Source organism: Catharus ustulatus, chromosome 2 (genome assembly GCF_009819885.2).
Source record: "Catharus ustulatus isolate bCatUst1 chromosome 2, bCatUst1.pri.v2, whole genome shotgun sequence".
NCBI lineage: Eukaryota > Metazoa > Chordata > Aves > Passeriformes > Turdidae > Catharus > Catharus ustulatus.
Genome location: NC_046222.1, coordinates 22301677 through 22329078, shown reverse-complemented (window position 1 = coordinate 22329078; position 27402 = coordinate 22301677). Strand labels below are relative to the sequence as shown.

Genomic DNA, 27402 nt, shown 5'->3' with positions numbered 1-27402 from the left:
AGATTCCAAAACGGTCAATACAAACAAGAAACTTAAGGAAGTGTAACAACCAACATTTTTTTTATTAGAGAGGCAACGGCCAAGCCATTCGGGAGGAATTAATTTTCAAGATTTGGCTACAGAAGAACTCTACAATCTCTATATTGCCTTCCCCATGCCCAGCCGCTTGATTTTTTTTCCGGAGAGGCTTCAGCAGATGCTTCAGCAGATGCCTTCCATCTTTTGGTCTTTGAAAGTGGGTTTCCTCTAGTGACATTAAGAGGAGCATCGATTCTGTCTTATTGACTGATCTTCGTCCGTAGGAGGGCAGGGGGAAAGAGGACACTGCAGGGTGTTACACACTTATATCTGGAAACACGTCTTCATTTGGCTAATAGCCTAGGACTCTTGTGTACCACAGGTTCTTTATTTTTTCAATCAGCTGTTCAAACATTATACTGACTTTAGTTGCTTCTTTGGCGAATCTCTGTCTGCAGGAGACAAAAGAGTATGTGGCAAAATACACAAGTATGTGAGGGTAATCCCCATCTGCTGTAGTTACCACTCTGCAGAGCTCCTCAGCAGTCCTAGAGGGCCCTTCCTCAGAAGACAGGAATAGGTAGTACGTGTGTGCCATGAGTTACATGAAACTGTCTGAGGGTGATCATACTTTTCCTTTCGTGAGGAAACTCATTCCCCCTACCTTGAGAAAGACATACGCACAGCTAGAGCCAACTCTGTGTTTGGCATCAAGTGATCCTGGCACATTGAGTACTCAGCCCCTCACAGCACTGCAACACTCTTCCAGAGGAGCTGATTCCCCACCAGCCAGCAGCCTCCTCCCTCACTACTCATGGATAATGAGCAGTACCAGCCATCCCTGTGAATATTGTCATGTACAATGTGTCTCCCAGGGAAGAGCTCACGGGAGACTGTATCACCTCACCCCACCTTCCAGCATCTCACTCCCTTGGTACATCAGGCTTTGGTTGCTGATTAATTTCTCCTCGGATCTCCCCATATAGATAGTTATTAATCTGTTTTTTCTCCCACACCTCCCTCTTCCTTTTCACACATGGATATTGGAGTGTTAGTACAAAGAAGCTTTTCATACCTGGCCGCAATAACTGTTGGACTCTGGACAGTATCCAACAAGAACTGACTGACTTTAGGAGACACCTTGTTAAAAGCTTCATAAAAGTAAGATGCAATAGCCTCAGGGATGGCCAGCAACTCACGACGGTCCTTCTCAAAGATGGACTTTGACTGCACTTCTGAGAAAAAAAGGCAAAACCCCATGAGGCTTCTCATGTCACTTGTGTCTCTGGTATCTTCCCCTAGGTGCAGGGGAAGAGATTTGAAATTCTGAGATTCAGAACCTCTCCCAGAATTTGCTCTACAGCATCCAGCAACCCCTCTTCACCCAGTCATGGGTATCTAAGCCATAGACCTTCCATGGCAGAGTATTTGCAGAAAGTATGGGCAGTTTTCATGCCAGTTCTCGACTGACTTGTTCCATGCTGCAAGGCACTGTGTATTCTTGGTCTTCAACTGAATTATCATGCCTCAGTCTTACTTCACATTGCATGAGAACCTGTAGAGCTGAGCTTTGTCTCAGGCAAACAGCAAAGCTTTTCAGACTTACCGGGGAGAGTGGTGCTAAGGAGCAGAATCAGAGCTATCACCAATGCCCTGGATTGCAGCATGGTTTGAGTACCAGTTCTGCTCTCTACACAGAGAGACCTGCAGGAATCAGCATACAATGTTTGGGTTGTTTTCAGAGAAATAAAAAATGATGGTTTAACACCAGGTTTTTGCAACAAACCTAACCAATAAATGAAGACAAGAACAGAAAGATCATGGTGCATTTCCTCTGAAGAAGTGAGGAAAAAGCAGTATAAAAATGAAAGTGTCCTCTTATTTGTATAATCACAAATGTCCACAATAATAACTTTCAGCAGTCAAAGAAATATGGAGAGTTAAAGCTAGTTCTTTTATATTAGAGCTAAAATCCCTTGCTTCAGCACATAACCAAACCTCTGCCAGTGGTCAGAATGGGTTTCCTCCATGCTTGAGTACAACTGAAAAATTCATATAGTGGGATTTCTTAATTTGATTTGTTTTGGTAAATTCCTCTATACAGCATTGTGCTAGTTAGTATGTCACATACAATGATCATCTTAGAGACCCAGTGATGTGAGTACTTTGTCTTGCTTTAGCTGAGGAAAGTCCCAAGTAGCTAACTAGGTTCCCCTATCTTTTTCACTCTGGGATTAAGGCAGCAGACAGTAGCCCAAGCAGAACAAGTTCCCAAAAGTGAGTGAGTGCAAAATTTAGCTTCATCTGACTTCCTTTACTTTTGTCTTTTTTAAAAGTCAGAATTGGAGAATTGAAATTTTGTTACTTAGTACACTGAAAATACAAGATTACATCTAAACAAGTTTCAAACACACCACACTTAAAAAGGTGTTTAGAAATTAAAATTTATTCACGCCCCCAATTAGAAGGCTGCATCACTCAGAGCAACATGAAGAAAATACTGAACATAGGAATTGAAATGGCAAAATAGGCTGAAAATCTATTGTATGTGAATGCTTTGCTAAATCCTGTACCAGATAGTTACAAGTCAATGTTCCATCTTATCCTGCAGTAAGGAGAATTCCATCCATTTTTATTTTCTTCTGTGAAGAGATTACCTCCAAAAGCTACCACCCAGTTCACTAGATGTTTGCACAGTTGCTCCTTTATTGCCCATCCTTGATTTTTAATCCCAGAGCCAGTTTCTCTCCGTGTACACAAAAGGCAGAAATTTGCTTCCCAGGAGCATGAACAGGTGCTATTATCCACTTTAGAACCTGTGGTTAAGGCACCTGGCAAAGGGTTATGTATCTCCCAACACTGAAATTCTGCAATTCCCACCATGGGCTTGACCCTCCTATGAGTGTCTTATGAAGCATCCATCACTCAGCATGAGAGTGTGTCACCCCAGGTACTCCCACCCTCCTCAGTTTCAGCACCATTCCTGTCTATGGAGTGTGAGAAGGGCTCACACTTTGGGGCAAAATAGAAGACTACCTCTACTCACTTGTCTATGATCTAGATACACCAGACCCAAAGTCCATGCCACCCAGAACAGAGAGTTCAGCTCTTACCTGTTCTGCTTTCTCGCTTTCTCAGGCCCAAGCTGAGGTAGGTGCTCATGAGATCCCGGCATTTATGCAGAGCTAATATAGTATTAGCAAGGGGTCAAAGGTCCTGCTTTGTTTCCTCATTTGCTCTTTTGCAAGCACATCCAGCTCACCGGGACAGGCAAGAAGCTGTGGAGGACTCTGGACCTGTTATTGAGATTTGATAATGGAGGGTCAGTCTGACCTGAGCCCAAGAGATGTGGAAGGCAGCTTCTGGGTCACTGAGTCCTCTACTTTTGCAGGCAACCATGTCATAGAAGCCCCTTTCATAAACTGACCAAACTCCAAATTAGTAGTAGCCAGAGCTGGGCTAAATTTTGCTCCCATTCTTCCTGTGCTCTAACCCTATCGCTGACAGTTGGCACTTACCTGCAGCTCTTACACCAGTTTCCTCTCCATTTACAGCAAACGCATTAACCAAATGGTGCGCATAGGTGTGCACCCTTCTCATACTTGTTTTCCCGTGACCAATTCTTTTTGCACAGGCTGAGTAGATGAGAATACACCCAAGTCAGCCGGAAGAACATCCAGCTCCAGGATCCCCAGCCCAAGAAACACAGAGCTGTTAGAGTGGATCCAGATGGCACAAAAAATGATCATGGGGTTGAAACACCTCTCCCATGGGGAAAGGCTGAAAGAACTGGGGCTGTTCAACCTGGAGAGAAAGCTCCAGGGAGATCTTACTGCAGCTTTTCAATACTTAAAGGGTTCTTATAAGAAACACAAAGACTCGACCAAGGCTTGTATTGACAGGAGAAAGGGAAACAGGTTTAAATTGAAAGAGGGTAGATTTAGATTGGATGAATTCTTTACTGTGAGGGTAGTGAGATACTGGAACAGCTTGCTCAGAGAAACAGTGGACACTGGAAGTATTCAAGGCCAGGTTAGATGGAGCTTTGAGCAACATGGTCTAGTGGAAAGTGTCCCTGCCTAAGGCAGAGGCAGGGTGGATGAGATGATCTTGTAAGGTCCCTTCCAATGCAAACCATTCTTAAGATTCTATGGTAACATCTCCCAAGGCTCCCCAGCCCCAGTCAGAAAGTGGCTGCATTGCTGCTGTAGGGAATGTTTTCCCATAGCTTGTGTTCCTAATGCCCCTTGGGTCTTCAGTAGATTCTGTCACCTGTGTTTGGCACACACAGCCAGGGGCAAGAGATAAAAAGGCTGCAACACTGAACCACAAAGGCGTCAATGGGAGGACAGAAATTAGGCCTACTGTGTGAGACCCAATAGATTTCCATTCTTATGTCAACCACTTATTTATTAGGTGACTCTCACATATGGGAAGGGGGAAAACTCAACCACTCTATTCATTTATCAACCAAACAAGATTTGTAGAGGACTTTTCCTCTCATGTGGTTTAGAACCAAACAGTAAGCGTTCTCATTTTACAGACATGGCTGACAAGCTACAGTGAGTCACATCATTGAAGAGGGCAGCCAGTGGTTTCCAGACATTTTTCTACTCTCTAGGTGTTTATCCAAATGATCTTTTTTCTTAGAAAAACAAAGAAAAAAGTTTCCCAAAATAAGAAAAAAAAATTAAATCCCACATGCAAGCAAACCATTTTGCATTTTTGTCCAACCCCTCCGCCCTAAAAAAAAAACTAATGGAAGATGTGTAAAAAGGTTAACTCGAGAAATAAGAACAGAGACTTTTCAGTTCCACTTCTGGTGCAAACACTAATTTGTGGTCTAGGAAGAGCACACTACAGCAACAGGTTGAAAGTTCTCTTATATTTCAATTAGACATTTGACAGTCATTGAAGAGAATCTACACATTTATCATCTTCTTTTACAGCTGGAATAACATTCAGAAAAACAGTGCAAGGCACATCATAGGCATTAAACTTAGAAACAGGAATGAGCAGTCATTACTTAGAAGGGTTAATTTAAGATAACCTCAAGTGTCATTTCTTTCTAATGTCAGGTCAACAAATGGGAGGCTCTTAAATGGGTGTTTTAAACTGATGTGCTGCAGGAGGTAGTAAAATAAGGGACTTAGCTGCCCTGTGTGGTAATTCATACTGCTGAAGAGCTTTGTATTGTGGCTGTTATTACACAAGGCAAGTTCCCCAGCCCTGAAGTCAGCCTAACTTTAGGCAGTGCTATCATGAATACAATCCCAGAGATAGCAACTGGGCATTTCAGCACTTTCTAATGCCAAACAGGCACTTGCCAAGACTAGATCAATGATTGCATAGAAGCAGCCCTTGCCCCCCATTCCTGGAACGGCATTCCAGAAAGGCAGGGTGCACTGCAAATAAGCAAGAAAGCCAGATATTGCCAAGTACTTTCTTAATCAAAAAAAATTACACGATTCTTTATCTCTCTTATGCATTTCTGTTCTGAGGTAGAAAGCAGCTGACTGTAGCATGGATGACCTTATCTGGCCCTGCATGGCACGGCCACCTAATCATTACATTATTTTAAATTATGGTAGCACTGGTGGCTTAGAAGGCACTTTATCTGGGACAGAAGATTCATTCTTTGGGGGTAATGTATATTCCTTGTTCTTCTGGCAAGACCAGAAGAACAAAAGTCCAGAATAGCAATAACTCCCATATGTGAAATACTCAACTTCTTCCATCATGAATGGGCTGACATATGAACAGCTCTCTGGAACGGTTAAAAATCAAGCATGAATAAATTGAAATTTAGGAAGAATGAGGCTAGGATATTTCCTGCTGTTATTTCTTTCAGTGTTTTCTATTGGAGCTTCTCAGTTCTCTCTCCTAAAAAGTCAAAGACCCTGTGATCTTACTGGAATAGGGTCCATGTTGTATTGTTCAATACTAACACAATGGCTTTCATTTATACCCAATTAAAATCAGAAATAAGCATCTAAAACAGAGCTATTTCCTTCCCACTTTTCTGTCTGCTTGCAGTTGAAGAAGCACGCAAAGACAGATTTCCTTTGTCGTTATTTCACAGCCCACCAACTGGTGCTTTATGAACCACAGTGGTTTGCAGACCAGTAAGCCTGGTATCATTTCTGCTTCCCTGCTGGATCGCCCAATCTGCTTCTGTCACAATTTAAGAAGTTACAGAATTAACATGGAGATAAAATCAATTTTCCCTGAAGAGTTTTGTTTAATGTTTCTGTAAACATGAACAAAGTGACTGAAGAGGAAATCCAGTATGATATATATAAAACTCTTCAGATTTCACAATTTGTGCATTGTGTTCACAAGCCTACAATTAGCCACCCTAGCTCAACTATGGGGCCTACAGTAACAAATAAAGATGGAGGGCTCCTTCATAGGATGGAGATAAAATAGCATGACCTCTGCTGTTAGTATGCTCATACTCCAGCAGCTCCAACAGCTGTTCCGGTTACAGAGAGAATCATCTTGGTTTTCTTGCAGTGCGAGTGGTTTCCTGCTCTTGGGAAAACTTGCTGGATATGTGTTTGCTTGTACACACTTGAATGTGAAGGAAAGTGAACTCCTTCCATGCAACTATTTTGGGATCTCATCACATGTCTTAAATAGCCTCTACTCTTTGATGGAGAAAGGGGCAGCCCTTTCCTAAAGCCTGGACATTTGGGCTAGGACAGAAAAAAGTTGTCATGCATGATGTATGAACTTACGAACCTATGAATGAACCTACTGGAGGCACAAGGAGTCAAATTCCAAGTTACCAGTTCAGCTTCCAAGGGTAGAATCTGCAGGGCCCTGGCTATCTGCTAAAAGTCAGCAGAGGGTAAAGCTAATGTCAAAACTGGTTGCTAGTTTTGCAAGAAGCAGCTCCATATAATTTTTTGTCATTGCAGTCATCATAAACACCTCTTAACTAATAAAAATACCAGTCCATCATAAAAAGGTAGTTCATAAAAGCCTAAGTATGTAATAAAATTTGACAAAAATGATCCACAGAGCATGGCTAATAGATTCAAGAGTGATCCTAGCTTTGCAATTCTGCAAATACAGTTCCCTATATTTCAAATGTGACTCATGGATCAATTCACATTGCTCAGTCTGGGCCTAATGCAGAGAAGTACTATGCTAATTACAGCACTCCTTTCTCAAATTCAAACATTGGAGTTACTATTTTAAATTTTTTTTTGCGATAGCCATCAGCTGTGGGTAAAGAAACCCTCTGTCTTCAAAAAGTAGGCCTCCAGTTCTGAAACAAAGTGAACCAGAGAAGCTTGTTGGTCCTCCTGCTTTATCTCCATAGGCAGGAATTACAAACAAGCATGTTCAGCCAAGAAACTGTAGGAAGATGAGCACTCTGGAGTAGCCCTGGGTTGACCAGCAATTGGATATACAGCTAGGACCATTTGTTCAAAGTGTGATGTTTCCCATCATTATCCAAAGAAAAGAAAAAAAAAAGGAGGTGGACAAAGTGAAAGTCTTTCCCTGTCTTCCAGGGAAAAGCATAAGCACATCACTAATTAGGACATTAAAGAACAGTAGCAAGTGTCCCATGTGGCACCGGCTGGGAAATAAGCTAGGCAAGACAGCATTGGTACTGGCCAATCTCCAGTGCCTCTGGGTTACAAAGTAATTCACAACATTCTCCAAAACCTCCTTGCAGCCGTGGAGTCTCTTAAATCTAAGAAGCACATCTGGCAAGACAGTTTCCCATGGAAGCAGCCAGCATCCTGAAAGCTTCTCTTTCTCCAGCACATTTTAAATAAAAATGGTGAATTAATCACATCAAAGAGAAATGACAAGTCCTTCACAACTGTCTCAAAGCATAGAGAAATTTGGTGTTCTAGTGTCAGGGTGAGAACTGAGGAAACCCTACAATCGAGTTCCAGATAGATACACCACACATGCAGGGTTGGTGTATCAGTAGTAAAAATGGTGACTGTAAGACTTCTTCAGAGCCCTTTATCCCACCCCATGTATATGATACATGGCATAGAGAGGAAAGGGAGAATATAAAATGTATGGAAAAGAGTACATGGCTTAGGCAAGTTATATTCACCAAAACCATGCTTCCTTGAGCTGAAGGAAATTCTGGTCCATTGTGTAAAGGAGAGTAGTCTTACATGCTCAGTCCCTATAGGGACGGACCAACTTTGGTAAATTTAGCCCTTTAAGTTTACAAATAAATTCAAGTCTGGATGAAAGGTTAGAACAAGTATCTTTTAAGGCACTAAGGTCTAAGCTCAAAGTAAAGCAAGTAGTTTCAGGCAGTAAAGAACAAAGCTGGCAATTTGCGGACATGCCAGTGAGACCTTATTAAGGCATTCAACGTTCTTCCAACACTGTGATCCTCCTGTTTGGGAGAGAGGCTTAGTGGAGACAAAAGAAAGCAACTGTCCCATCTATGCTGAACAGCCAGGCAGAAACAACAAACATTTCACATTCTGAAGCACAACAAAGGGCCTTAGAAAGATGTTGTGCTTCCCCCAACAAAGCTCTCAGGGAACTGGATCAGATGACATCCAGAGGCCTCTTCCAATCAAAATTATTGTGCTGTCTTGTGACTTTACAACTCGGTGAACATTGGAACCTTCCTCAGGTGCAAAGCACCAGCATTCTACAGAATGGGCTCCTTGCAGTGCCACTGCACTTAAAGAGAACTGACGTCTCTCATTAAAGACTAGGAATACGCTGTTTACGTAAAAAATCTGTTGCTTCTACTAGAATGTTTCCAACGAACCTCAGCCCATTAGAACTTAGCCCAACCTGTTTCCAAATCACAGCAATAAAAATAGGTTATGTATGGCTTTCATGGCACTAGATATATATTCTTCAGAGTTGTAAGTCCAAGGAGAAGCTGCTTCATCTGTTTTATTGCTGTTGTTCAATCAGAAGCAGCCATCTCAACCTAAATAGTAGAAAAACTAGGAGGAGTCCAGTGGGAATCTTAGTTCTTTCAGTACTGACATTAAATGACTATGCTTCTTCCACTGTGGGAACTTCCTCTGTCCTGAAAGAGAAAATAAAAGATTCAGGAACAAGGAATGATGAATGAAAATTCCATGTCTTCCTACCTGCTCTGAGCACCATAACAAAACCCATTCATATACATACACATTCCAGCTGGAACTGGAATTGCACCTCCTTCCACAACACAGAAGGGAAAATGGTAATGTACAACATACAGCCCCTCAAAATACTCCCACCTGGTAAAATTCTGCATATGTGTGATAAGGGACACTTAACATTTTTTTGATTTAAAAGAATATTATTTTTTTCACTGTCTAATTTGGAGATTAGCAATTGGATATGAAGCTTTTCACACTTCAGTACCTGAAGTCTAATCCCAGTGCAAACTGACAAGCAGAGCTGTGAATAGTAGCTGTTCACTGCCCACATAATGTATGTTCAGTTCTCAGGAGTCCCAAGAAGGGATTCATCCTCTTCCTCCTGGTCTGGAGAACGACACATTTTTCATCCATGCCACCCATGACCTTAAAGCCTATCTCATGTAGCTTTAGCCATCCGACCTGGATGTTTTCTCATATATGCCATCTTAAAAAATATCACGCACATTTTAAAAGAAATCAGAAGTAAACCAACACCAGAGATGGTTACATAGGGATGGATGCTGCTCCCTAGTCTGGAAGTGCTTTCTCCCCAGTCAGTATCAGAATAGCTATCTTAACACCAATATATACACAGAATCCCAAAAGCCTCTGGATGAGGACAGGAATATAACATGTCACCCTATAGGGGATTTAATTTATTTCAGAATCACAGAATCATAGCATGGTTTGGGTTGGAATGGACCTTAAAGATCACCTGATTCCAATTCTCCTACCCTGGGCAGGGACACCTTCTGCTAGACCAGGTTGTTCAGGGCCCCATCCAACTTGGCATTGAACACTTCCAGGGATTTGACTTTTTATTTTGCCCCTGAACACACTACATCCAGACAATGCCTATCAAAAGGCAGGTACTCAGCAGCCTCTTCATAACCATGCTGTGCAGAGTCCTTGCTCCTTGGCCTCTGTTTGAAAGACAACAGGCTACAGAAAATAGCAAATACAGTAATTTCACGAATACAAGCCGCAGCAATTTGACAAAAATTTTGGTGGAAACCTGGAAGCGCGGCTAATAGTCGGGGGCGGCTAATATGTGAATAATTTTCTGACATTTACAACCCCAGACGTGCCAGCCAGAGTGCCGAGCCAAGCACCGGCCAGTAAAAGCCGGCATTTCGCAATTGTTACAGTGTTACCGTGTTGCCCTGGCTCCCTGCAGGCAGCACGGGGGGCGGGGAGAGAGGCGGGAGAGCTCTCTTCTTCCCTCCTCTGCCGCAGCCCAGGGGAGGAGGGGGGGGGCGCCGCCATTGCCGCGGTTCGGGGAGGACGGGGGGGGGGGGGGGGGCGGGGGGCGCCGCCATTGCCGCGGCCCGGGGAGCCGACGGGAGGGGGGGCGCCGCCGTTGCCGCGGCTCCGGGAGCCGACGGGAGCCCTGCGCAGCCATTGCCGCGGCCCGGGGAGGGGGGGGGAAGTGCGCGCCGCCATTGCCGCGGCCCAGGGGAAGACGGGGGGTAGTGCGCGCCGCCATTGCCGCGGCCCGGGGAGCCGACGGGAGCCCCGCGCAGCCATTGCCGCAGCCCGGGGAGGAGGCGGGGTGCTTTGTCCGCGCCCGCCGCCGGCGCCACGGGCGCGGGAAAGCTCCGTCCCCGCCCGCCGCCGCTGTCGTAGGAGCGGGGGAAGCTCCGTCCCTGCCTGCCACCGCGGGGCAGCGCTGACCCGGGGTGACCGAGTCCAGTGGCAGCGGCGGCCGGCCCTGAGCGGCAGCACCGGGCTGGGCCACCTGGCCCCGTCAGCGGCCCCTAGTGGGCCAAGCCTGCACAGCCTTAGCTCAGCCAGTAAACCCCGCCCTCCCGCGGTTCTGTTACTAATTGCACGCGGGTCCTCGCTGCGAACGACAGAGTGGCTTATATTCGGATGCAGCTTATCTATGGACAAAAACCGAAATATTTGCCAACACCCAGAGATGCGGCTTATACTCAGTGCGGCTTGTATTCGTGAATTTACTGTACTCCCTCTCACTCCCTAAACTTCACCTTTTCCCTTAGATGTGAAAGCACAAAGGCACCTGACTCACCGAGCGGGTCCCTGCGCTGCCTTTGTGCTTCTTGTCTTGAGCTGGGATGATTTCTAAGGAGCGATAACTTGGGGGTTTCTCTTCTGGCCACTCCCGGGACCTGCGGTTCCTCTGCCTGCGGTTCGACACAGGGACACGGACTTGCTCTTCTGAGGAGCTCCACGAGCCCCTGCGAGAAGAGGGGGGGGAGTAGCTGTGCCGCCTCTGGCCCAAGTAATTGCTCCTCCCAGCATCGTGCTCGTATTCTCGCCTTCCCCTGGGCTCCTGCCTCCCACCACGATGGTGGCTGGAGTGCTCCCTGGTCTCCTCCGGATAGAAACTGCTGCTGCTCTTGCCTCTCTCAGCTTGGCGTGGGGGTGACACATCCCGTCTGGAGTGCTGGGGCCTGCCATCGTAGCCACCTGTCCTCTGCCTCTGAGGATGATCTTCTCGCTGCCTGCCCCAGGGCTCCTGACTGTAGCTGGAATGAGAATCCCCACTGGAAGGCAAGGGCCACCTCCGGTTTTCCCTTCTGTCCTCTGCTGCAGAGTCCCAGGGCCTGGGGGTGCGGGCAGCTCTTTGTGGCCGTGATGAGTTGCTGCTCCCATGGATGGAGGAGATGTGGTCGGCAAGAGGAGGTGGCATGATGTCAGAGCCCAGCGAGGACAGCAAGCTGGGCTGCACAGCCTGCCGCTGGTGGGAGGGCGGCCGCAGCTGGGACGTGTTCAGGTTTTGGATTTCAGACTCCAGATAGTCCAAAACACCATTATTACGAGAAAGCTGGACTTGTGGCTGCACGAGTGGAAGACTGTTCTGCAGAGATACATCTAAGGATAAAAGCACAGGAGAACACAGCAAGTCAAGAGGAAACACTGAAGAGAAGGCCCTTCTGCACTCATGGCCGTGGCTGAGTTGATGCTCTCCTCCTGCTCCTCCTCACTGCAAGAGCTGCACAAGTCTCAGGCACTGCAACCAGCACATCCAGACCAAATGAGTTATGGTGCAAAGAGTAGCAACTAATGAGCTATAGCATGATCCAACATGTTTTAGGCAGTACAGAGGTAAGAAGTCCAGCATACCTGGAAATATAGTCTCTGTATTCAGAGGAACATTTCTTTCCTACAGCACTGATACCGTATTTTATTTAAAAATAATCAGAGAAAGACCATAGTGTTTCATTTTACATTTCATTGAACCAGAAGAAATACTGCAAAAGGAAATGAAAATAAAAACTCAAAGTTTTTGTACGTATGCACACATACACTCTCACACACACAGATGTATGTACAGATATAAGCAACAAATGGAGAAGAAATTTCTTCCCTGGTTCATTGAAGAGTCCTTCATTTCCTGCCGCATGCAGGCTAGATCTGTTGCACAGAAGGCAGTTTGCCCTGAATCATTTGAAGACTAGACATTTGATAAGAACTCAAACAAATTGCACCTCACTTGTCCTGTCAGTTTTGGCTATAAGGAGTTGACCGTGACCAGCACAGCAGAACAAAGGACAGTACCCTCCTCTGCCACACAAAGCAAGATAAGCTGGGTATATTTACCTTGCAGTCGCTGGGGTGTAGCACAGATACACCTCAGTTATTGTTAAACTGTTTCACCCAGCACCAAGCCCAGCAAGACACTTAGAATAACAGGCTGTTTTTAAGCACCTAGATGAGTTTATGGTGCACTTCAGATGTGGCAGAGCTGTCATTCTAGGACATGCAGTCATACTAGGAACATCTTTCTCTCTTTTCTGGTAGAGAGGCTAAAGCCTCAATGCTGAACTTCCCAAAGAAGTTACCTGTTTCTCATCCTGATTTCCCTCTGAAATGACACCCATGGTCTCACCTTGTTGCAGCAGAGGGTTCAGCTGGTAAGAAGAAAGTTTTGAGTTCCTGTCACCAGCTCCGTAGAACACGTTGGGCGATAACCAAGGTGCAAGTGCCTGAGCCCGCTTCATGAACTGGTGCCGCTCCAGTACTGTAAAGGAAAAAGAAAGCTTACAGCACCTGTCCAGAGGGTACAGCTTGCAGATCACATACTATTTTGGTTCACAGGCTGTAGCCTTTGGATACAAGACGGCCACAAAGGCCACTATGACAAAGGTAAAACAGAGCACAGGAAATTGCAGTGCAAAGCTGTACATCCTCAAAAAAGTACCTAAAACAGAAGAAAAGCTTTACTGCCTAACATTCTGATTCCAGTCCCAGCAATTGGGAACAAATAACATTATGATTAAGTATGCAGCACCTAACTCAGTCAAGACTTCTACATTTCCCTGTCACGAGTATAATGTTTCATACATCAAGACATGCAACAGTTTTCTATCTCTCAAAATTCTTTCAGCTCGTCACTGGTCCTTTCCCCTTTTGGCTTTGATTTCCTGCTAAATGAGACCTTTCCTTGCCACCATGATGTGGGTTCTGTCCAGATCATATTTTGCACTCTACACTTCATCCTTTTCTTTCTGTTTCACAAAGACAGCACTCAGACGTACACTGTCCAGCTTTTCCTTTTCTAGTTTTTTGACCGTTCTTTTTGTCACTCCATAATTTACCTCAGAATGACTGCTAAAATTAAATCCTCTAAGACAGTGTGGTCAAAGTGGTGAACAAACTAAATTTCCTGTTCTCAACAGCAATGTCCAGTGTGCCAAAAGAGCAAACAGTGGAAATTTCTCTCTTTCACAGGGTTTCCACCGCTGCTAACTCAGACCCCTATTTGTGGGGTCAGACTCCAAATTTACTTTCCTTTTTTCAGCATTTCTATCTCACCTCCTCAACACAGACAAGCTCGCTTCCTTCAAACCATAGCTCATTGCTGCTTCTTTTGGGGGAATACCTAAAAACATCTTAACAGAAACTAATTTCTTCTACAACAATCTAAACTTAAGTTTACAAGCAAGTAAATTCTGCAAGTCCCTGACCTTAGAAAGCCTGGTTTGTCTGTTATTACTGGCTGAAGCTTTTCAGCAACAGCTGAAAATTTCTTTTATGGCTTTCCTGGGGTTTCAGAAGTGACAGACTTTTAGTGCAGCCTCTTGGCTGGTCAGGCAAAACAAAACATTACAGTTCAAGAAACAGATAGGAAGATAATTGCCTTTGAGACTTTTACCCCTCTGATCAATCTGTCTGAAGTTGACTGATGAAATTAAAAGCTATTGGAGGGAAAGAGACAAGGGAGAGACAGACAAGTTGACTGCATAAGATTTGCTTCTTTAAGAAACCAGGCTACAGCTAAGCTCAAATTAATTCTGTCCCCTGGGTTCACTGCAGTAGGCAGCATTTAGACTGCACGCTCTTTGGGACTGAGCTCTCCATTTTAGGTAGCACTCTAATTATTAAACATGTCCTCCTTCAGCTGTTTCACTGGGTTTATCCAGAGCACCACTTGCAGCAGAAGAGGAACTGACCATGCCTCTCAACACATCCTTCCTTTTCTCCACAGTTCCCTACTTAATTCTCCACTGCAAATCCCTCCCCCTCCCCAGTCTGGCTTCAACCAGAGGGAACTACAAAGATGGAAACTTCAGGGGTTTTAATCCTAATAATCTGGTATCCTCAAAGCTGTGTGGTCTGAGGTAGCAGCTTCCAATAAATAACTTTATGCCAAACTTGAGTCTTTTTTTTTTTGTCCCAAGGGATATCCTTCCAGTTTACATTTCAAATTTAGAGGATGAGAGAAAGAATACAAAGAAAAGGGATAAATAGAAGGGGAAGGCCTTATCTCTCCCTCTCCCATTCCTTCAGTTATTACCATGAGAATGTCCTAGAGCCTGCTGAGTGCATGTCCTGAGGTATTGACCTTGGTCCTGTGGAGTAAAAGGTCCAGCACCTGTGGGCATAACTGCTGCTATAGCATTCTCCCTCTTAAGGCAGGAAGGTTGTCACTAGGACCAAAGTAATCCTGTCCCTATCATTTTCTGATCTCTCCATACAGCTGAACAAATCCAGAATTAGCCCTGTACTTCCTTCATTACCACCAGCTCTTCTTCCTTCCCCAGATAATTTGTCTTCCAATTTGAATCCAATATATACTCTGATTCCCCATCTGCAAAACAGAAGTTTCAGATCTTTTTAAAGTGAATATATTTATCTGAGGAAGGTCAGATTCACCCTAATTCCAAAAGTCCTACCCTGTTTGCCAGAAAGTTGTGTTGCTCCCTCCACTTACTCTCTATTGGAAAAATCTGTTCTTCATCTTTGGCAGACTTTAACACCTGCTGGGCCAATTATAAAAATAAAATATTTTGCATCTTAGTGAGACCCAGGTGCAAGTATATCCCATTTTTTCCTGATTCATTACTAGAAGAAGTCCACAGCAGAAAAGGAACAAATAGGAACAGAAGGAGGTCATACGTATATTTACTCTGATGGGCTTTTCTCAGAGCTTTCCATGGGGAATGTAATTGCTTGCTCCTGGGGCATGTCTAATATTTCTGTACATCAATCCTGAATTACTCAAACAACACACTCCTTTTATTGCTCGGTTCAAACCCATGCTCATTAATGGCATGATTCACAGCACCCAGGATTATCCTGCCTCACTGGCACCTATGACTGTTCAGCAGATCCACGCTGTCCTCTAGTGGCCAACGACGGGGAAGGAAGCATCCACACTCACCCTGCGACTGTACTCTCATGAGGATTTCTGCCTCCTCTTCAGCTGTGTGTAATGTTATTCCTCAGCACTGTTTCTAAGATGTCTCCTGAATCTATCTTCTTGTGTTTTTTAAGGCTTCCAGTTCATTTCTTGGAGTGCCAAAAAAGTAAGTCAGACACAGGATGAAGTAAAGAAGTGTATTAGCAGAGAGGAGCAGGCACATGGATCTTTTGCAAAGTGGATACAGAGGGCAGGCAGCTTCAATGGAAATTACAGACACAGAATCCAGCATCCAGTCAAGGAGGCTGGACTTGTCTGTACCTTCTATCATGAACATGGAGAGGTTTAGAAAACCATGCGAGAATCCCTCCCCTTTAACAGGAGGAAATAACAGCAGCAGTCTGGAGCAAGCTATGATCTGCAGAACAGAAAAACAGAAAGGAGCTTACCCAAACTCCAAATCTCTTTTTTTTGCTGAGAACTAGGAAATCTGGAGGTGTGAGTCTCTCATCTCCATCACCCCTCTTCCCCTTCACAGAAACTGATTTTTCTGCCAGATTTCCATAGCCTCCTCAGCACTACACATTTTACATGACAACCTATTAGACCTCCAATGTTTAATTTTGCTTTTAGCAATAAAAGAGATGTTCTGCAAGGGCTAAGCAAATTAAATCTAAGCTTAAATCTGAAACTCTCACAGCTATACTAAATAGCTGTTTTGAAGGTAAAGATAAACCTCAGAGATCCTTGTTCATAAATCCACTCCTTGTAGCATTTAGGGAAGAACCTGGTGATTTCAAAGATAAATAAACTTATTTGTTGCATTTAGTTAGTGTCAGACTGTGTAAACTTCAGCAGGACTAGTCTACTTGTTGCTAACTAAGTTTCAGTTACAGGAATGCAGAGGTTATATGAAATTAACAGCCAAAATTCAAACAGTAGTCTTATTAAAAGAACAAGGTCTGGCTGCAGAAACTTTATTACTGATAAAAGCAAACACAACAAAGTTTCTTTTGACCCTCAAAAACTTCAGAATGCAATTCCAAGGCTGACCAGCAAGAGAGACTATCTTTCTCCACTTTCTTCTCACTTCCTTCCTCAAAGAAAATGAAACAATACCTTTTTCTGAAGAAAACATGCAGATAAAAAATTTCCAATTTTTATGTACAGTAATTTCATGATTATAAGCCATACCTGATTATAAGCCGCACTTCCGGGTGTTGGCAACTTTTCGTTCTTTGTCCATACATAAGCCACACCTGATTATAAGCCGCACATTACAATACAGAGTGTGATAAAAGGTATCTACTCTATCACCATCTGTTGAGGGTGGGGGCAGTGATCCTTATCTCAACGGCAGATATTCTGCTAATGGGCCATCCATTGAAACCAGGCAGGGCATTGTTCTTTATCTTCTCACAACCCATCCTTCCTCCAGCGAGTCATTTTCTGCTAATGGTCCATTGAGTCCCACTGTCGGACTGATAAAATTACTGCATCCCACTGGAAGTTGCTCCAGCCAGGGGGAAGAGCCCAACATTTCTTACCAAGATAAAACCAGAGGTTTTGGGACACTAAGGGAGCCCCTTTCTCCACTGGACTCTAGAGGAAAACTGGATTTCTCCACATCACCACTGGACCTCCAGAGGGAAACGGCACGTTCTACAGGAGCACTGCTTCAACTCAACCACATGGGTCACTGCAAGAGGACTGCAGCCACCATTTAATGGGACTGCTACCAACACCCTGCCTGACAGGGTGTCAGGTTGTACTCTGACTTTGTCAGGGTTTGGAGTTTGTTTCTTTGTAGTACTGTATTTCTATTTAAATTTCCCTAGTAAAGAACTGTTATTCCTAATTCCCATATTTTTGCCTGAAAGCCCCTTGATTTCAAAATTCTAATAATTTGGAGGGAGGGGGTTTACATTCTCCATTTCAAAGAGAAGTTCCTGCCTTTCTCAGCAGACACCTGTCCTCCAAACTAAAACAGCAACTTTTCGTTCTTTGTCCATATATAAGCCGCACCTGATTATAAGCCGCACTTCTGGGTTCGGACCAACATTTTAGTCAAAATTGTGCAGCTTATAATCGCGAAATTACTGTAATTCTTCTCAGAGCAACATACTTGAAAGTATGGCTAGTTTGAAGACTTGGCATTTGCTTGCCTTTCTCACGTGCACAGGTATATGAACCACAAGACAGGAAAGAAAAGTCCTGAGCCACCCAGACAAGGGAACTGATTTTACCCTGGATGGTGTGAGAGAAGCTGGTAACGAGGTGTGAGTGAGGAGAAACTTGTGATTGTTGGACACAGAGGAGCAAGATAGATTGCATGTATCCCCTCCTCTAGTTTCAAATCAGCTGGTGTTGGAGGCCACACTGGCCAAAGAAATGTCTCTTTGTTTATATGGATGCTAAGCAAAAGGCAGAAAGTGTAGCTCAGCAAGCTCCCAGCCAAGCTTTTGTCATGACAGAAGCCATAAATGGATGCACATCTGCTTGAACCTCACCTTTCTGATTACAGCAGCACCGTGTAGGACAGCAGCCACACTGGATGTGGCAGCAGCAATACTGGGGACAGCACTGGCACCAGCATATCCCAATCAGCAGCAGGAGGAGGAGGCCACCGAGAATAATGAGGAGTACCGTGAGCCAGTCTGTGGGAAAAAAGGAGAGAGAAAAAGGATTGATCCTGATGTATCTGGCCATGGTAGCTTACTGAGCACCTCTCCACTGCTGGAGATGTCTTGGTGTGGAGGAAGAGGCAATAACTTGGCAACAAAGCACAGGCACTTACGGAGAACAATCAGCTTAACTTCTTTGTCCGCATCACCTGAGGTATCTCCTGGTGCTTCCACAGTGCAGTAGTACACGCCATGGTCCCACCACATGACCTCACTGATGACAAGGTCTGCTCCTATGGGAGAGGGACTGACAGGTCAGTGGGCTATTTGTGACTGACAGACACTACTTTAAGGCTCCACCTGAAAACAGTCCTCTGTCTGCAGGAGACACAGAGTAAAGCATCTCTCCTGTTCCCAAGCATAGCCATCACCCTCAAATAATCTCATCTGAGTCCACTGAGAGCTCCTACAAACAGCATTCACTGCCAGTCTGTTGCTCCTGTGTTGCTGGGAGCCAACCCTACTGGTTTTGGAACACATATGAATGTCCCTCTTAGATCAGCAATCCCAATAGCTCTTCTGGCAGGAGAAATACCTATGGCTCTATGGACAGCAGGGAGTACATAACACACCAGGACAATTATGCAGTAGTTGGAAGAGTTAACTGGCTTATAGCCTCTGAGCTCCTCAGCTGTTATGCTCTTCAGCAAAATGTACTGGCATCCTCAGCTCAGCCTTAGGTTGAAGTGCCTCCAACACCCTCAGGCCAGCTGGGGACAGGGCCCTTCACTGCTCTTATTCCATTACCATGAGCAGTATATAAGCTACAGATGACATTAGCTATGTTTATGCTTCTCCTCACTTAGAAGACCCAGATATTGGACAGTTCCTGAGTTCACTGCCTGCCTGGGAAGTCACTCACGGTTCTGAATGGTGATCTTTCTCTGCTGGTAGTCGATGCCCAGCACAGGGTCCTTCTGCCCATATTTCTGGATTACAATGCGCACCTTCCGCTGGCTGTCATTGCAGTCGTCAGAGGGGTCCTGGCCAAGTGCTAAACCAGCCTGGTATGCTACAAACACACATCATCAAAGATGTCAAAAGTTGTTTCAAAAGACCAATTTCTATCCTCCTGTGAGCAGGAGAGAAACTCTTGAGTATATTGTGTGCAATTGCTTTGGTTTAGCGGTACAAATCATGGCTTCAAACCAGGAAGTTGCTCTGGAGTACGCAAAACCCAAAAGAAGTAGAGCCACAGGAATGGCAGAGATTTTGAAAATGCAAGAGCTGCAGAGGAGATGCCTCCTGTACTCAAAACTGAAAGAACAACAGCAAAAATAGGCTAATGGTGGTAGGCTGGAAGGCAGCCCCCATTATGAAGCTGAAAGGAGAAAAGTCATACAATAGAACACCCAGGAGTACTAGAACTAAAACAAAAGGGCGTTTATCTACCAAGCAAAATCTTCAGACATACATGAACTGCTCTATGAATTGTCTCCCTTTCCCTCCTGTATCCCATTGCATGTTGTGCAGCTCATAAAGACAGAAAATAATCCATCATCTGATTCCAGCTAAAGATTAAATGTAAAGACACACAGGAGAATTAATGGAGGACTAGAGGCAATTTCTATACAATACTCTTCTGACAGACTCACATCATAAACCAACATTGAATTTCCAAGTATTTAGGAGCTGAGATTTGGGGAAACAGCTGATTCAGTCAGCATTTTCTGTAAAGAGCTCACAGTGAAGAAAGATGAGGACAAAGCATGTTGAAGGCTCTTTCACTGCTATACCTAAAATGGAGCACAAAGTCCCTCTTGAGGACTATTAGCTTGAGCCTGGGCTAAAAGCACTCACATTCTGCTGGGATCAGCTGAGCCAGGAACCCACCTGCTTGGGGACTAGGCTGTGGAGCACTTGGTAACATGCCTACCCAAGCCATCCAGACTGCATAAAGGAGAGTTTAGGCACCAAGTACCCACTGTGAGTTCAGTTCTAAGTGTACAGTTATGCTGTGGCTGGCTACCTAAACATTCTGCAGGGTTTACAAAAAATAGAACGGAGCAGAATAGTTCAGTTAGCATGGACATACAAAGGTTATCTAGTCCAACTGTCTGATTACTTCATGATTGACTAAAATGTAAAGTACAGTAATTCCATGATTATAAGCCGCACTGAGTATAAGCCGCACTTCCGGGTGCCAGCAACTTTTTGTTCTTTGTCCATACATAAGCCACACCTGATTATAAGCCGCACATTACAATACAGAGTGTGATAAAAGGTATCTACTCTATCACCATCTGTTGAGGGTGGGGACAGTGATCCTTATCTCAACGGCAGATATTCTGCTAATGGGCCATCCATTGAAACCAGGCAGGGCATTGTTCTTTATCTTTTCACAATCCATCCTTCCTCCAGCGAGTCATTTTCTGCTAATGGTCCATTGAGTCCCACTGTGGGACTGATAAAATTACTGCATCCCATTGGAAGTTGCTCCAGCCAGGGGGAAGAGCCCAACATTTCTTACCAAGATAAAACCAGAGGTTTTGGGACACTAAGGGAGCCCCTTTCTCCACTGGACTCCAGGGGAAAACTGGATTTCTCCACATCACCACTGGACCTCCAGAGAAAAACTGCACCTTGTACAGGAGCACTGCTTCAACTGAACCACATCTGCCACTGCAAGAGGACTGCAGCCACCATTTAATGGGACTACTACCAACACCCTGCCTGACGGGGTGTCAGGTTGTACTCTGACTTTGTCAGGGTTTGGAGTTTGTTTCTTTGTAGTACTATATTTCTATTTAAATTTCCCTAGTAAAGAACTGTTATTCCTAATTCCCATATTTTTGCCTGAAAGCCCCTTGATTTCAAAATTCTAATAATTTGGGGGGAGGGGGATTACATTTTCCTTTTCAAAAGAAGTTCCTGCTTTTCTCAGCAGACACCTGTCCTCCAAACTAAAACAGCAACTTTTCATTCTTTGTCCATATATAAGCCGCACCTGATTATAAGCCGCACTTCTGGGTTCGGACCAAAATTTTAGTCAAAATTGTGCAGCTTATAATCGTGAAATTACTGTAATATACTACTGATATACTATTGAGCCATTCCCACACACCCTATCACTGGATACCAGGAAGAGGAAATCAGTACCTCTCTCTTCACTTTCCCTTCTCAAGAAGCTGTAGAGAGCAATGAGGTCACCCCTCAGTCTCCTTTTTCCTGAACTAGACAAGCCTGAAGTTCTTAGCAGCTCCTCACAGGATGTGTCTCCCAGGGCTTTTATCAGCCTTGTTGCCCTCCTCTCGATGCATTCAAGTACCTAAATATCCTTAAATCCTAGGACCCAGAACCACATACAATACTCCAACGCTAAACATAGAGGGATCATCACCTTTTTGGATCAAGTGGTTATCCTAGGATGCAGTTTGTGTACCATATTAAACACTGTATTATTAAACACACCAGACTGTCTGCACATGAAGTGCTCCCACCACTACCAAATGTTATTACATAGAAGTCTTCAAGCCCTTCAAAATGCATGTGTTTCTTCTGTTTCCTAAAATCAGTAACATCTGGTTACAGGTATCCAGCTCCAGCCATAGGTACCCAAGGGAATCCTAAAGCCCACTTGTTGCAGGGCCTGCACTTTCAAACATGCTAAAGTATAAGATGGGGCTGCCAAGATTGACTGCCCTGTTTTCTGAGTCAGTGACAAGGAGGACAAAACAGCTGCTTTGCATGGGATGTCTACGATCTCATAAGGCCTTGACATTTCAGAGGAAATCACAGACATGACCTGCATTTCCTTGGAGTGCAGGGAAACACCACCACCTGGTTTTTGCACGGAAGGGGTCAAAACCCTGTACTACCTCAGTGAGTCTACCTTCCCCTTTCTTCCCACTTGAAGGGGGACTACTTGGAAGACAAGCCTGACACTTACAGGCTGAGTAGTAGTCAAAGATGGGGTCCTTGCAGAAGGATTTGAAGCGCCAGGTCACCACCACATCTTGTAGCTGTGCTGAGGTGCTGTAGTCACACTTGAGGATGACAGTGGCAAATAAGGTGGTGTAACGCTCAACATCCTGCACTGTCACCAGGAGCGAGAGGCAACCTGCAAACAGGAACACAGGAGGTCATCAGCCCACAGACTCCTCAGTCCTCCCATCACACCATCTTGCACCAGACCAACAACCCAAGTACTTCTCCTTCGGCACCTATAGACCTTCCGGTGAAGTTATCCAGGGTTACAAACCCTGGTTAGAACATGAGCCCCATCTTTCCCTGACAGAGGAAAGCTTCATTGGCCCACCTTATGGACCAAATAATTTTCTCCAAAGCATGAGCAGCCATTATGCAGCACATCACTCCGTGTTCTCCTTCTACATGGGGAAAACTGTCCCAGAAGCACATGGGATGGGACTCCCTTGGCTTTTAATCCTAATCAGAAAAGTTCTGCAGTGCCATATGTTTGTACAAACACCAAATGAATTTTATCAAAGTCTTGCTCAGACACTCATCGTAATGTTATCTAGTGGTGACCGGGACTGAGACAATACTGCAGTTAGTTGTTTATCACCACTTCAGAACAGCACACATCAACTACCCCCTTTTTTCCTTTTAAATTAAGCTGTCATTATGTATTTGCTAGGTACTCATCCTAACAACCTCCACATCACTTCCCATCCAAGAAGCTGCACACAGTCAGGGAGATTTTACAAAGTTTCTCACAAACTATGCTGTAGTTCAGTTACACTCCAGAAACATCTCTATCTTATTTAAACTTTGATAGTACAGTAACTTGTGCTTGTCATTAACAATAGCAAAGTTATCACCAGTTGCCTTTGATAAGGGAATACAAACAGTGCAGGGCAAGTGTGGGATGCCCTGTTTGGAATACATGCCAGAGAACCAGGCAGGGATTGCAGCTCTGTACTAGTTGTTTCTTAACTGTGGAGCATGACAGCAGGAAAGGCACTAAGGAAAGTGGGACACTTGAAGGCACCAACTATACACGTCTCTGAGAACCAACACTCTATTTTTATCATATATTTAAAGATTTTCCCTCTAGTCCATGTTTACAGGATGAGAGCAAGAGAACAAGTTGCTACTACCTTGTAGTAACATCTGGACCATAACTGCAAACACCATTCTTTGTCAAGCATCATTCAGTGTCCTCTGAGGCTGCCACCTCCACACTACATTGCAGGCAAATACGAGCTCACACAGTTTCCACACTGTGGAAAAGATGCTGCAGAGGTGCATGCTGCCTCAACAAGTAGGGTATTGTCAATGCAGTACTTGCTCAGTTTCTAGTTTGAAATGGGACTCCTCATCTGCCAACTGAAAGCACAGAGAGCAAACTCATTTGCCTTAAGAATACCACACAAATGCAGAGAGGGTTAGGGAAACCCCTGAATCCAAGGCTTTTCTGAAAAATAAGATATACGCACATGTACTTAAAAACAGAAAAAATAGCAGCTGTGCAAAACAATAGTAGCACAGCAATGTCCAGACTGATGACAGGTAGATACAGTTGCTCTTATTTAAAAGTACTGTAGTTAAACACATCTTGTTTCAGCTTTCATTGTGAAATAGCTGACTCTAGGGTCTTAATGCAGAAAATCACAAGAAACCAATTCAAACTCTCAAGATTGGCAAAACCTTGATTTCAGTGTCAATTAAATTAAACCCCATATGAATTCTAACTTGTCAAGGCTCATGGGAACAGAATGTTTTCTGTGGATTTCCTACAACAGTGTCTCTCTGGCAAGAATAAAACATTCAAAATCACTGTGTGCTTTTTACTAACAAAACCCACATCTCTTTATGGTAGGGATGCTTTCTTATTACCTCTGTTCTGCAAAACAGCCAAAGTTGAAGGGTAAGTTCCTTATTTTCTAAAGAGATGGAAAACCTACTGTTCCTCCACAGTGAACAGTCAGATGTTGCTGCATGTTCAATGTTTCTCATTAACCTCCTCCAAGAAAACTGAAAAGTTGTGAAATTAAGGCTGGTTCCTAAACCTGGACTGCATTACTCCACTGCAGAAAAGTACCTTTCTTATCCTGGAGAAAATAAATATGCACACCACCAATCTAGTAAGTTTGGGCTGCATCTATGGTTCTGCAGTGAAAACATGAACCTCCGGAGCCAGTGTAGCCAAGTTTCAGCTAGAGCATCTCCCAGGAACACAGCTGTCAAGCAAGACAATAAACAAGCACACCCTCCATACTTTTTTTACTTTCTTCACTGATTCTCAGTGCAAAACCAAACTTCAGTATTTAAAGCCAGATCATCAGCCAAGACCCAGGCATCCAAGAAGCGAAATGATCACTTTTATTTTCAAGAAGAGGTTAGAAGCTGTTAGGCAACCCGCAGAGTTTGGCAGAAAGAACTCTGCTGGCTGAAGGCCGCCCATGGGCAGGGAGGCAAGCTCCTGCTCCCCACACGAGCAGGTACCCAGCAGGTGCAGCAGCACTGCAGCGACCCCAGAAATTCCCAAGAAGCTGAGGCTGCTGAGCCAGCAGCAAAAGCTCGGATGGGCGCTTGCAAGAGGCCAAAGGGGATCCCCTTCGTGTCCGTGCCCAGCGCACAGGTACCAGCCGAGCTGGCCGCACGCGACCGATACTGGAGGCTGCCAGGAAGCAGGAGGCCACTTCCTCCTGGCAGAGAGGTCAGCCGCACCTTTGGTGAGTGAAACTCGTCTCCGCACGGCTTCGTACCGAGCTCGGGAAGGTCTCGCGGGCGGGAAAGGGCACCGAGGGGAACAGCGCCCGCGCGGACCGGGCCTCCCCTTCCCCTCACCGCGGGGCCGCCACCGCGCCCTCGACTCCGCGCCACCTGAACCCAGGGCGAAACCCGAGGGCGCCTCCCAAGTCCCGGCCCCTGCGCCGCGGGGATGTCCCGGAGCAGGGCGGGCCGGGGCTCCGGCGGAGACCATGAGCGCCGAGCCGCACTCACCGGCCGGCAGCCAGGCCAGCAGCAGCGCCCACCAGCAGCGCCCGCGCGGAACCATGGCGGGCTCTCGTTCTCCTCCCCCTCCTCCTCCTCCGCCTGGGGACGTCGCGCCCACTGTCCCTCCCCTTCCGTGGCACCTGTCCTGGGCCGGGCGCTGCCTCCGGCTGCAGTCCCCTCCCTCTCTACCTGCACCCTCCACCGGAACGCCAGACAAAAGAGCAGCCGGCAGCTTCAAGAACGGCTTTTAAGATATATATGTAAAAGGAAATATATATATTCCAAAACATATATTTATTGTATCAATACAAAGGGTTGCTATATATAGATAAATAGATAGATATAGATATAGATATATAGATATATAGATATATAGATATATATATGTATGATATATATCCTGAGCACACAGGTGTATGGGAAGTTACCCGGACTGCGCCACTCTGGGCAGCTCGCCCCAAGCAAGGGGCACACGTGAGCGCACGCTAAAGACTGCGGGCGGGAAAAACGTCTGGAGAATTCACGGAATCACAGAATCGGATCGGTTGGAAAAGACCTCCGAGATATCCGGTCTAGCCTGTGACCGAACACCGCCATGTCAACTATACCAGAGCACTGAGTGCCTCCTCCAGTCTTTCACACCTCCGGCCACGGTGACCCCGTCACCTCCCAGGGCAGCCCATTTCAATATCTAATCCTCCCTCTGTGAAGAAATTCTTCCTAATGTCCAACCTAAACCTCCTCTGGTGCAGCTCAAGATTGTCTCTTCTAGACCTGTCGCTAATTTAATTTTCCCGCTGAGTTCTGAAAGGACCGCAACCGTGGCCAAAGCAGAGGTTACTTTAAAGAAAAAGCCCGAACAACCCAAAGTGAAACAGCCACCAGCCCCTGCAATTCGCCCCGTAGCGCCGCGGGCCCGGCTGCTGGCTCCGCTCCCGGGGCGCTGCGCCGCCGCCGCCGCGGTTGCCTAGAGACGGGAGCGCGGCGGAGGAGCGGGCCCAGGTCCCGGGGCTGTGGGGAGGCCGCTCCGGGCACAGGTACCGGGGCCGTGGGGAAGCCGCGGCTGCTCCGGGCACAGGTCCTGGGGCTGTGGGGAAGCCGAGGCTGCTCCGGGCACAGGTCCCGGGGCCGTGGGGAAGCCGCGGCCGCTCCGGACACAGCCGCCCCCGGCGGGCTCACGGATGCCGTGGGTTGTTCCTGGTAGCCCCGCTCCCCCGGGGCCCCTCTGTGCCCGCACCCTCCCCATGGCCCCGCTGAGGCTCCCTTCCATGCCCGTCCTGCGGAGCGCCAGGTGTCCCTTGCCTGCCCTCTGCTATCCCCAATAAATAGGAATGAATGTCCTGCAGCAGGACCATCCCGTATTTCATCTGAAATGTCGCACTTGTTGGGTTTTCTTCACCGTGTTTGAGGCAGTTAATTTTATTGCCTGTTGCATTTGTGGTACTCCTCTCATACTAATTTTTGAGATTTTTCTTTATGCTGTAGGTTAATAAGTAACTAGTGACGTCACCTGCTTTTATTTCTGCTTAGCAAAAACATGGTAACCTTTATTCACAGGGCAGGCTTTAAAAGACTTGAAATTTTGGCTTGCATGTGGCAGAGCTAGGATATGTGGATCATACAGAGGGCTGCTTTAGGTGTAAGATTGTAAATTCGATCTAGATTTAGTTCTCCTAGTGAAACAGGAAAGTGCTTCGCATGTTGCAACATAGTAATAGCAAGGAGAACAATAGTAAGGCTCCGGTCCATGTCTTTTCTCTCTCTGAGAGGGAAAAGAAAGACAATGGGGCTATGATAAAGATAATGTTTCTAGATCCTGCTTTGTAGCTTTATCCTTGCTGTCTCAGTCTCTGACTAGTAAATAATTTATTTACTTAACTACTGTGAGAATTGATATCTTCTGTTATTCTCCTTGCTCTCAAGTCTTCTAGCTCTTGTAAGAGCAACCATATTCTGTAGTACTTTCTTTTTTTCCTTGGGATCTTGTGTTGATTACCTAAATTGACTTTTATTACTAATTTTCTGGTGATGATGGATAATGATATATGGA

General features: G+C 45.4%; 3 protein-coding genes across 4 annotated transcripts in view; 1 reads left to right on the top strand and 2 right to left on the bottom strand.

The window, feature by feature from the left end:
• Positions 1–273: 273 nt before the first annotated feature.
• Positions 274–3215, bottom strand: LOC116992330 (apovitellenin-1-like). Its single transcript, XM_033051819.1, has 4 exons — positions 3132–3215; positions 1625–1722; positions 1094–1253; positions 274–470 (listed from the first exon to the last, which is right to left on the bottom strand). Exons 1-4 carry the CDS (start codon positions 3191–3193, stop codon positions 371–373), a joined length of 420 nt encoding a protein of 139 aa, XP_032907710.1. The 5' UTR covers positions 3194–3215; the 3' UTR covers positions 274–370.
• On the bottom strand, positions 2486–25544 carry ILDR1 (immunoglobulin like domain containing receptor 1). Of its 2 annotated transcripts, none has more exons than XM_033051817.2 (8): positions 25359–25544; positions 22339–22509; positions 19312–19461; positions 18563–18682; positions 18276–18422; positions 13012–13143; positions 11188–11993; positions 2486–3314 (listed from the first exon to the last, which is right to left on the bottom strand). In XM_033051817.2, exons 1-8 carry the CDS (start codon positions 25411–25413, stop codon positions 3204–3206), a joined length of 1692 nt encoding a protein of 563 aa, XP_032907708.1. In that variant the 5' UTR covers positions 25414–25544; the 3' UTR covers positions 2486–3203. The 2 variants fall into 2 exon arrangements, with proteins under 2 accessions (XP_032907708.1, XP_032907709.1); XM_033051818.2 differs by lacking the exon at positions 2486–3314 and adding an exon at positions 4883–9055 and having other exon boundaries at positions 25359–25542.
• Positions 24918–27402, top strand: part of CFAP44 (cilia and flagella associated protein 44) — a 45872-nt gene continuing 43387 nt past the window's right edge. The window contains 1 exon segment of the mRNA XM_033051816.2: positions 24918–25087. The gene's annotated coding sequence lies outside the window, so the exon portion shown is untranslated.